Source organism: Neltuma alba, unplaced genomic scaffold (assembly GCF_004799145.2).
Source record: "Neltuma alba isolate B1F8T4 unplaced genomic scaffold, ASM479914v2 tig00012867_pilon, whole genome shotgun sequence".
Classification (NCBI taxonomy): domain Eukaryota; kingdom Viridiplantae; phylum Streptophyta; class Magnoliopsida; order Fabales; family Fabaceae; genus Neltuma; species Neltuma alba.
In genome coordinates this window covers 141,501-153,307 of record NW_021637247.1, presented here as the reverse complement: position 1 = coordinate 153,307, position 11,807 = coordinate 141,501, and the positions used below count along the sequence as shown (strand labels likewise).

Here is an 11,807-nt window from a genome sequence, read left to right as displayed (position 1 = left end):
TGTTTTAAGAAAGCATCATTCCTGGTGTCAACAGGCTTTCAGTACTTTTAGCCCCGGAAATTGGCGGCCCAGCCCATTTTTATATGACTAATGTTGATTATGCCGAATTCCCTTGTTTTGCAAAGACAGAAAAACGTATATCATTGCTTCCGTTTATATGCAGCATTAGCATTTAACAGTTCAACTTTTCAAATCGTGGTGGGGTATTCTCAAATGTGAGAACTCAGGGTTCTTTAGTGAAACGGAGTTCGAAAGGCAATCGTCAATACTGTGTATTAGTAATGTTGGCTTTCATTCAACCACGGCTCAACTCCGGCGTAACCCCATCCACCATAAAAAGGATTTTATAGTTTAGCGAGTTCAAATGACAGCCCGACCATCCGGTTTTGTCCGCTAAAAGCGTAGACACGTGCTTAATAAATAAAAAAACTATTCAAGACTGATTAAAAATGGAATAGCTTATAATTATAACCTGATATACATATAATTTCGTTTTGTTTTATTTAAGGACACAGCATAGAAAAAAAAAGGACAGTCCTTTCATTGAATTCAATTTTTCGCAGATTAAACAAGGAACTTTTAAAAAAGGATACAAGTCCTTCATTCGATTACATCCATTTTAAAACAAGGAACTTTTTTTTTCTCATTACTCGCTCTCTAATGATCCGATGACACACGATTTATTATATTACTATCTCCCCACTCCTAATTATAATACATTCTACAAATGAGCCCTTATAATTAAAATCGAAGATAGTATTTTATTCAACGTTATTCCATTTTTTCATCTAGTTTTCAATTTGCGACATTCTATTCGGTTTTTCTCTACATTCAGCGGATCAGAGGCGCGTTACAGGCCAAATTCCATGCACGTAGCCAATCAATTAAAACTAGAAAGTGCTTAGACGACCCTCTTAGCTTTCTTTATTTTGTTTGTTTGAATTAGGAAACAGAGAGAACAAGATGGAGTTAATGCACTGATCATGGACATTTAAGTTTAACTCCTCTTGTTCTTGCTTCCAAACACTAGCGTCAAGTAGAACAAAAACCTAAAGAAAAATCCCCAAGCAAGCGTTACCCAGAAGCATCCCCACTTGCTGAGCTCCGTAATCCCCTGCTGCCTCAGTATATCGGCTCCCGTGGTCACGCACGTCTCGCTGTTTATGCTCATCCCCAGCGTCTTGCTCATGCTCTTCAGCAACTCCACCTTCAACGACGTCGTCACCTCCCCCACGGCGTGTTGTCGAACATCTGTGTCCCCCTCACAAAACACCTCGGCGGCTCCATCCCGAACTCGTTCTGCAACACCCCCTCGTACGGGTACTTCACCAGCGACATGTAATGAAACCATATCCAGTACAGTGGCATCCTGTCTCTGCTTATGAAGAATCCGCTGAACAGAAGGAAGTATGCTAGAATTGCCACCACCACAGTGAATCCCACATCACATGCGACACTATCCCCGATAGGAACGTCACGAAGGAGCTTCCCGCCCAGAAGGACGCGAACATTACGAGAAAGTAGAACAGGAAGCCGGAGCTCCCGCCGGCCAGACCCACCGACCAGAATGTGGTGGCGGCGAATGCTGCAGAGAGGACAGCCAAGGAGGGGATTGAGATTATGGAATGGGCTAGCACGTAGGACCAACGCCGGTATGCATTGTAAGCAGTTTCTCTCATGAAGATGTATCGCTCTTGGAGAAAGACGGGGAAGGCCTCGGCGCAGGTGTAGAAGGTGGTGGACATTGCGAAGGCGAAGAAACCGAGGCGTTCTTGAACGCCTTTAGGAGTATTATCCAGATGCCAGAAGATGGTGGCTAAGATACCTCCGGTTACGAGAACCGCACCGAGTCGGATTCCGAATAGTTCTGGCATTCTTCTGGAATTGGTGAGCGATCGTTTCGCTATCACCATCATCTCCATCCAAAATGGATTAGCATATTTCGGAACCGACGACGCGGTGACGTTGGAATGATGCGGTGCACCGCACACTAATTTACCTCTGGAAATGCTGGCGGCAATGGCGTCCTTGAGAGTTCCGGTGAAGAATCGGTTGGTGGCTGGTTTATTTTTCGCCGCATTTAACTGCCACGATTTGTTGAACTCCACTAAACTCTGGGTCCCACCTGGTGATTCTTCGAGCTCACGAATAAGATCCAGTGCGAACTCAGTCCGGTTCTCTTGTCGGGTATCGGGTGACCGAACTCCGAGAAGAAGCTCGGGAGATTCGCAGGAGAGCCGGTATATACGGTTTGGCCACGAGAGAGAAAAATCAAACGATCTAATAAGCCGAGGATCCTATAACTTGGTTGGTGTACGGACATGACGACGATGCTCCCACTCTGAGCGATTCGCTGCAAGACCTTAACAACCATGAATGCGCTAGTGGAATCCAGTCCAGAAGTAGGTTCATCGAGGAACAGAATGATCGGGTCGTGGATGATGTCGATTCCGATAGAGACTCGACGCCTTTCACCGCCGGAGACGCCACGGTGGCCCTCATCTCCGATTACTGTTTTGGCTGCGTTCCGGAGGCCGAGCTGGTCAATGAGTACTTGGACTCTGGCCTTCTTCTTTGAGGCAGAGAGGGAGCGAGGGAGGCGAAACTCGGCGGAGAACATGAGAGTTTCTTCCACTGTGAGCATGGGGAAGAGAAGGTCATCTTGCATGACGTAAGCGGAAATGACCTTGAGAAGTCTGGACTCCAAAGCCTCACCGTTTAAGGTGACGGAGCCTTTTAAGCTGTCCTTGGAGATTCGATCGGCGAGGGCATCGATGAGGGTGGATTTGCCAGACCCACTGGCACCGAGCACGCCCATGATTTGTCCGTCTCTGGCCTCGCCTGAGATGTTATTGAGTAGAATCTTGGTGCCCTTACCGGCATTGCGATGTTCCGAAACGACGTGGTTTTTGAGGGAGGGTCATTTTGCGGTGGACTTTGACGCTGTAAGTTAAGTTGGTGAAGGAAAGAATGAATGGGTAAGAGGAAGGAGGGGGAGCGAGGTGGAGTATACGGTGGGGAGGGGTGTCGTTTTGTGCATCATCGACGCGTTTGAGGAGTTCGCCGAGGGTGGGACCGGATAAGTGGGGATGTGGCAGGTGGAGGAGCTCCAGCTGAGAGCGGTTAAACAAGGGGAGGTCCATAGACGACGTCGTTCCGAATGGCAGTTTAAGAGGGAGAAGACTCCTTGAGAGGGTTCAGATGGAAAAACGAGAGGGTTGGGAGATTTTATAGGGAAGAGAAATGGGTAGAAAGGTTAGAGAAGAAGATAATGCCAATGTTAGGTAATTATTCTTCTTTCTTTTTTCTTGCTTTTTTGGCATAAGAGTGTTCGGTGAATATGGTTGAGGGAGTTATGAAGACTTACAGTTCTACGTTATGCTACGGAGACTTTTGTGTGAGACACAGAGCATGAAGTGATGCTGGGTTGGAGGTTAAGGAAAAGTTTACGCATCCTGGCATAAAAATCAAACATAAAAACATTCTAAAAAATTTATTTTTATAAATTAAGCCTACATATTTACAAGTTAAATTTCGTCTTTCCATTTGCACAGGAACGCATGGTGCTCGACAAAGAGTACGTATGGGTGCTTTTCCGAACCCCCTGAAACTGGGGGGGATACTTTATTTGCAATGACAAATTACAGCTTAAAGCTTCCTTTTGCTATGCGCAAATGCACTTTTAATTGATATACCAAGTGGGATTTCGATAACATATATGTATGTGCGCCTGATATACATATCTCTGGTCAATGGTGTGATCTCGAATTCTTCTGACAAATATCCTCGACCTTAAGATAAAGGTGCCATATGGGACGGAAAAGTAGTCCGCATAAACATCTCATCAAGGAAGAGAAGAATGAGCACATCACATATTTTAATCCGAAGTGAAGCCCCGTTTGCTTCTCTTGATGTAGGAGCATTGACATGGAGCGATGTGAGAGGACCATGTAAGGAGCAATAAAAAGGAATCAACGTCAAACAAAATTATTTATGATTTTACGTTGGGAGGAATATTTGCAAAAGGGAGTGATCAGAGACATAACAAGGAAAAAACAAGTTGCCGTTCCAGTGCATGGTTCTGAATTGCTGAGGCTCGTTCGGTTCGTTAGTTACAGCAAACTGTGATGTTGGAGTCACAAGTCAATTGCTTAATGATTTGTTAATTGCCCATATTGGACTATCCTGACATATAAACTTACATTTCTCCAAAAAGGGTCACCAACGCGTCCTAATCTATTCTTCACACGAAAACAAAAGCCCTTGCCGGATAAGAATTTTCTCAAGCTATACATTTAAAATTGTAGTTTAGGTGTGGATGTTATATCCGTCGCAGACCGTACAAGTGATACCGTGGATGAGCGTAACGGAGGGCTTATCATTAAATTTTTGCGATTTATTACGTTTTGGTTTCACGGTCAGCAATCTGCGGCTCTCGGAGCTTGAGCTTCTCTGAACCCATATATACACCTGTGCTGGTCCGGCCTAAAGTCTAAACTTCACGAGCAATACTATGGCAATGCCCAGATGATCCTACGTTGTAATACAAAAGAGGTAGATTCATTGATTAATTGCGTGTAATTCTAATTTTATTTTGGTGAAGACCATAACTCAATTGTCAGGTTTAATTGATGATAGCACGTTGATTCACTGACAGGCTAGATTATCGTAGTTTGGCCATATAGATAAGTTGAGGGTTAAACCAGCTGAGAAAAAACTAAACGCAACAAGGAGACCCCAATTATAGAAATATTGCATAGCCCTGTTGGTCGGATGGAGCAAGGTCAAGGTCGACCAAACTACCGCCTTCCCCGTCTTTTCTTTTCTTTCATGATTTACAAATGGTTAGTTTCCTGTCTCAATCTCTTTAAATAACTTGGCTGTCTCATACATTCAGAGCTCATCTGCCACGAACATGAGATCGTTTTAAAAACCAAAGCTCCAATTCCTAGGGGAACCACGAGGAAAAAATTGTTCTTTCTTTAATTACTAGCGACAACAGATTTAACGTACTACGCCGCCTGCTCAAAAGTACGTTTGAATTGAATCATATTCCACAGGGGAGAAACACAATGGAATCCTCACATGCTTTTCAATTGTTGACAAATCTACCGACGCAGCTCAAATATTTAGATTCATTCCCAAGCAACCAAGAAAAATAAAAGAACAAACACATCTTTGGTTTTTGCCAAATATGCTAAAAAAATTGGTTTATCCTTTCATATTGTAAATATTTGAAAGAACAAAGCACCAAAAAAGAAAGTGTACCCAAAGAAAGGCCATCCATCACTCATAATAAAATGGGATGAATGTGTTACAGAGAGACCTAGGGCAATACTAATTTAAAAACTGCATCGAGTAGAGGCCACCAATTCAGCTTGAAGAATAGCAGCAGCCAAACCACTGGAGGGTTGAGCTAATTCTCTGAAAACTACATTCAGTTGTCTACTCTGTTTTCGTCTTCGATTTAGAAGTTTGAGACCCGCTTGTACACCTCGCCACAAATTTCAGAACCTCGTCAATTAGGATGACAGGGAATGCAACGACCAAGACCAAAAGCCACTCATTCAAGGTGAGGGGCACGATGCCAAATATTTGTGCTAAGAACGGCACGTACAATATCAAGAAGTGCAGACCAAATGACACAGACATTGCCAAGAGAAGCCAAGGATTTTTCCAAGGGGGCATTGTCAACAGGCTTCCATCCTCAGAGAGGGCATTAAGGGAATTGAACATCTCGATGGCTACCAGCACAGAGAGGGACAGCGTCATGGCTTTCACTTTTCCAGTTTTGAAGTAGTCACAGGAATCACTGAAAGAAATGACACTATCACCGGCGGTGAACGGAGAAGCAGTAAAGTTCTTCCAAGAGGAGCACTGATCCCAGCTGGCAAGTTGTGAATAAGTGACAAGCGTGTGGTTATCCTGGGTAAGGTCAATTCCTAGGAAAGAACCATGCGTGTACCATATAATGAAGATACCAACTGTAGCACACCCAACATACAACCCAATAACCTGTGCAAGATAACAAAATATCAACATATAAATGCAGGAAAATAATTGCATCAAACATAATCAACATGTTGCACAATAAAAGGTAGGTTCAGGGAAAAGTACCAGATAACGGAACAAAATCCATGCATTAATTAGTGGATCATCACTACGACGAGGAGGCTTCTTCATTATATCTTTATCTGGTGGATTGAATCCCAAAGCCGTAGCAGGGGGTCCATCCGTGACAAGATTGACCCACAGCAGCTGAACAGGTATCAGTCCTTCGGGAATTCCCAATGCAGCCGTTAAAAATATACAGACAACCTCGCCAATATTTGAAGAAATCATGTACCTGTGAAATTATATTTGAATCGCCAGGAAAAGATTATGATTTATTGTTAATTCTTAAGTACGACCATACAATAACAAAACTAAATATGTATTTTATGCGTAAACAAACATCTGGGAAGCCACCAGATGCCCTCAAGGATTAGGGAACTCCGAAATCAGAGATTACAAACGTGCATGCAATGTAGGACTGTCAAAAAGACTTCTACAGCAAATTGGTTTTGAGCATTAGCAGTAGCAAATCAACAAGATATCAATTGTGAAACAGGAAAGTAGCAGATCCCATACACCACATCCACCCCGGCTCAAACAATTGTAGACAAATAGATTAGCACTTCAGTCCACTTTCCTAAACCTTCTCTTTCTATTTCATTTGCTCAATACTTTATGGAACAACAATGAAGTTATGCACACATTTAGTACGTGACTGCAGGCACCATAAACTTAGTTCAATCTTATTCCAATTCTCGATAGACTTGCATATAAAAAAGGAAATAAAGAAAGATGCTAAAGTCAAATGCAGTTATCCTTTTAATTGGAACTACAAAAGTAGCACATTATCGGTCACTTTTAGTAAGAATTTTGTGTGGACCAGAAGTCATTGATTTACAACATAGAAGCAAACAAGCCACAGGTCATCCATTGGGGATGACAGGATAACAATTTTGAAATGTAACCATATCCTACTTTGACGTATTTAGACTTAGAGAAAACAGATTGATCCACCTGATAAAAGCCTTCATGTTATTATAGATAGATCTGCCTTCACCAACAGCAGCAACTATTGTACTAAAATTATCATCCGCCAACACCATATCGGAGGCCTCCTTTGCCACCTAGATTCAAAAGAGAAAGTACAGTGGTGTTAAAAGATAAATAAAAATAAGCAGATAACCTGAAGATAAAAGTTGCCAGGTAGACAATAACAATTAATAATTTGGGTTTCCAAACGAACCATATAATCATCAGTCAAAGAGCCTGCATCTGAAGAGTGAATAAGCCTCAAATCATTTCAACGGGAAGAGAAAATGGAACTTAAGAGTTAAAAGTTTACCAACTCTTTGCATTCATCATTACTATCATGCTTGATTATTCTTGCAGGATGATGTTATCATAAGAAAAATTACATACCTCTGTCCCGGCAATGCCCATTGCAATGCCAATATCAGCAAGCTTCAAGGCAGGTGCGTCATTCACACCATCTCCAGTCATGGCAACCACCTCCCCTTCCTCCTTCAGCAGCTTCACTATCTCCTGTTTGTGACCTGGTTCAGCCCTTGAAAACAAAAGCCAACCACTTTGTCTCAGATGGGACTTTTTATCAGGTAGCTCCATAAAATCTTTCCCAGTTATACTTTTCGAACCAACGTCTTCATTGGGTCCAAATACACCTATTTCACGGCATATAGCTTCTGCAGTGTTCTTGTTATCCCCAGTAATTACCATAATACGAATTCCAGCAGCTCTGCAGTCCTCAATTGCATGGTACACTTCCTCTCTAGGGGGATCCTACGCACAATCGAAGATTCAATTATACATCGCAACTGAAGTGGATAAAGCAAAAGTTAGAAAAATGGTGACCCAAAAACTCACCCTCAATCCAACCAAGCCAGCAAATATAAGTTCACTCTCAATAGATGGATAGTTGGATGGGTCAAGTAAGAGTTGGTGAGCTGGATGATCATCATTACCGGAGTAGTTTTCAAACATAGGGAGATCATCCTTGTATGCAAAACCTAAACAGCGTAATGTACTAGTTGACATTTCATGAAGAGCTTGCAAGATAAGGTTCTTGGCATTATCATCAAGTTTCACAACAGAACCATCACGCAGCTGAACTTTAGAGCTTCTTTCCAACAAATTTTCCACCGCACCCTGTTAAGTTTTAGGGCCAATTGTCACTGAAAAATGTATTTTGATGCGCTGAAGAAAGCAAAACAGGGGAAAGAAAAAAGAGCAGGAGAACATGTTTACTAGATTATGCGTTAGTCATAAAACGGGGGGAGGAAATTTGAAGGTAGAGCATGTTAGTCATGTGTAATGACTATTGAGAGAGAGAGAGAGAGAGAGAGAGTACCTTCACCAGCAGTGACTTTTTCCCCTGAGGGGAGTTCACAATAACACCCATTGACTTCCTATCACGGTCAAACTCAAGAGTAGCAATCCGTTGGTCATGTTTAATCCACCAGCCACAACAACCTTCGCAAAATTGGAAGTGGAGCATGTTAATTATGTGTACTGGGTATTGAACAGATTAACTAATAAGTTTCCCATGCTGCCAAGCCAATTGTTCTCCAATACATAACCTTCTAAATCAGTTACCTCAAAGAACCTTAAAGTAGTTCAGATGCCTATTCTTGTTTTCTCACTTCAAATTGTAAACTAATAATTTAAGAAACTTCTTTAAATGCGATAAACATATCCAGGAGGCATAAAATTCTTTCTTATACAAATCATATGAGCCCATTTCAACTTACGTAGTACGGAACTCGCACTCGCTGCTTTTACATCTCGGGCTTCTCCAGGAAGGCCCATCTTCTCCACCAAAACCTGGATTGCAAAGAGAAGGCACAAAAATATCGTTGAAAACTAAAGAAGTTTACTGGCTTCATTGAGTCGGTTCACAAGAGAATGGGGCAAAGAACGTGAAAAGGGTAAAGGTCTTACCTTCAAGGCTGCTTCCGTGGGCATTCCATGAGCGACAAATTTATGCTCTGACTGTGTGACTTCAGCATCATTACAGACAGCAGCTATTTTTGCTATCATCTCAAGATTAGCATCCATTCTACCTCTTGGCCAGTCCTCTATTCTACCATCAGATGGATTGTAAGTAGTTCCTTCCACCTTGAAGGCTCGCAGCATATCTACATTAGGACCCATAGCTACAAGCCTAGCTGCTGCCATCTGGTTTGTCGTCAATGTACCCGTTTTATCTGAACAGATCACAGTTGTACAACCCAAGGTCTCTACACTTGGCAGTTTTCGAACAAGAGCATTCTTCTGAGCCATCTTACGAGTACCTAGAGCCAGGCAAGTTGTAATTACTGCAGGCAGACCTTCTGGAATCGCAGCAACAGCCAATGCAACAGCAATCTCAAAGTAATATGTACACTTCTCAAAAGAAAACTTGAAGTTTCTAGGCCAGCCATCCACCATTTCCCACGAAAGGAAGTACTTAACATTGATGAGCCATACACAAGCACATATTATTCCAATTATAATAGTTAGCATCTCTCCAAACTCATTGAGTTTCTTCTTCAATGGGGTATCCTCCTCACTCTGCGATGCCGCATGAATCTGGCGGTGGCACCTTTCCAATCTCTGTTTCCATGCCTGTCTGAGTAACCAAACAAATGCAATTCCCGTTAACAACTGTTGTCCCTGCGAAAACCATACATTTCTTGTCTTGGATATCAGAATCATCAGGAACAGCCTTGTTATTCTTATTCACAGCTTCACTCTCTCCAGTCAATGAACCCTGCTCCACTCGTAAAGTAGAGCTAATCAATTCCACGACCCTCATATCAGCAGGCACCTTATCCCCAACCTTAAGCTCGACGATATCACCAGGCACAAGATCCTTCGCCGGCATGTTTGGAACTTTCTTATCATCACGAATCACGGTCGCGTGCTCTGACTGAATATCCTTCAACGCTTCAAGTGCCTTCTCGGCATTGCTCTCTTGCCATACTCCCACGATTGCATTCACAATCAATATCAGAAATATCACCAAGGGCTCTACGAACGCTGTAATCTCCATCTCTCCGCCTTCCTCGCCATCTAACCAAGCCAGCACAAAGGAGATGATGGCAGCGGCAAGCAGAATTCGAACCAATGTGTCGTTGAACTGCTCAAGGACCAGGCTCCAGATCGACTGGCCCTCGTGCTTCTCCAGCTCATTCCAACCATGGATCCGGCGTCGATTCTCAACCTCATCGGAAGTTAAACCCGCTTTAACCTTCACCCTAAAAAAATCCTCGCATTCCTGCACATCTTTAGCCCAAGCCTTGAAGGTGTTCCCATCCGAAGAATTGGAACTGAGATTCTCTCGTTTGCCGTAGTTTTGGCCTCCTTTACCCATTTGGACTCGACCAAAATAAACTTAGAGAGAATGGCGAATCTCTTAGGGAAAGCGTCTGGCAGTTAATTCATAAACAAAATAAAAATTATCAGTCAAAAGTAAAGAGAAGCGCAGATCGAGATCGAATTGCGGCACCCCGAAACCCTAGTTATAAAATGCGTCACAGTAACACGATCTCACAAGATAAGCGGATGTCTCGATTCAATCAAATGACAAATCGAAACAATTGAAAAACCAATTTCTGGAAGCCACTTTCTACGGGCGTCAATGGCTCTCCCAGGGCGCCAGTTTATCGCGAAAACTAAATGCCAAGGGACTGAAAGCATGAAAGAAAAAGCACCAGGGATTCGCCCAACACAGCCTATAATGGTATTTCCCACTACGAAAGCAATCTGTTTGTGGGATACTGTACGGTGTATGCGCTTTCTCTCTCTCTCTCTCCCTCCCCCCTCCCTCCGTCTCTCTAATTAGGGTTTAGGCAAAGATGAGCTTTAAATGGAAGCAGTTAGGCAATTAGTTAATTTGGAGCGGCAATTTCGTGGAAGGTTCGCGAGGGATTAAAAAGGCTTCAAAAATGGCCACTGAAGGGTAGCATTGAATCGTGTATGGGACTATTGGGACGTGGAAAGTTATTATGTATGACTCGCCGGTGTTTTAATATTTCATTGGTACAGTTGTTGTCGTCTTCTTTTCTATTGGTTGCATGTCGTTTTCGCTTGTACAATTTGCCATTTTAGTTTTCATAATAAAATGCCGCTTTGCCTGCGTGGCTTGATCTGAGACGTTCATAACTCCGGTCAAAATTTTCCTGGTGTCCGTTGCTTCCAAAATCCAAATTGCAGATATTCTGCATTGTATATTTACCATAAAAACAAATTTTCGATTTACATTAGAGCCCGCAAATTTACGAAAATGCTCTTAAGGCAAAAACAAGATCGAGGGCGAATCTCAAGCCAGCAAACATAAAGAGGCCTACATGATGACACTATTCCGTGAAGACAAACTACAAAATACTGAGGCTCGTGATTATGTGAAGATGTACTGGTCGGATGAATAGTTGATTGTGATGCCTGGTGGCTGAAATTTTAATGGGAAAATTGGGAAAATATTTTTTATTAAAATTTTTAGTAGTAAGTGTGACTTCAATCACAGTACTAATATCCTGTGTATACCAAATTTGTAGAATACAGATACTTTTGTGTGTATTTTTTTAAAAGTTTTTCATCAATATCAATATAAAAAATCACGCCACTTATAAAATCATGAATATTTTAACCTTATGATTTTAGTATCTTATATTTTTCTGATTCTAAATATAAGACCCTTATATTGTAAGAGATTTATATTTGGAATCAGAGGAGTAATTCAATTTTTTAAAAAAAAA

The 11,807-nt window shown here is 42.2% G+C and overlaps 2 protein-coding genes across 2 annotated transcripts; both read right to left on the bottom strand.

Annotated features, from left to right (window-relative positions):
• Positions 1-964: 964 nt before the first annotated feature.
• On the bottom strand, positions 965-3,165 carry LOC114731992 (ABC transporter G family member 20-like). The gene is given in 5 exon segments (XM_028919263.1): positions 965-1,233; positions 1,236-1,442; positions 1,445-2,182; positions 2,185-2,918; positions 2,920-3,165. Coding segments are annotated over 5 exon segments (2,139 nt in total). The 5' UTR covers positions 3,144-3,165; the 3' UTR covers positions 965-997.
• A 1,950-nt stretch (positions 3,166-5,115) lies between these two features.
• LOC114731984 (calcium-transporting ATPase 1, endoplasmic reticulum-type-like) lies at positions 5,116-10,867 on the bottom strand. The gene is given in 10 exon segments (XM_028919255.1): positions 5,116-6,015; positions 6,118-6,346; positions 7,069-7,178; positions 7,474-7,851; positions 7,936-8,217; positions 8,420-8,541; positions 8,820-8,892; positions 9,010-9,648; positions 9,650-10,478; positions 10,604-10,867. Coding segments are annotated over 9 exon segments (3,177 nt in total). The 5' UTR covers positions 10,424-10,478; positions 10,604-10,867; the 3' UTR covers positions 5,116-5,445.
• Positions 10,868-11,807: the final 940 nt, after the last annotated feature.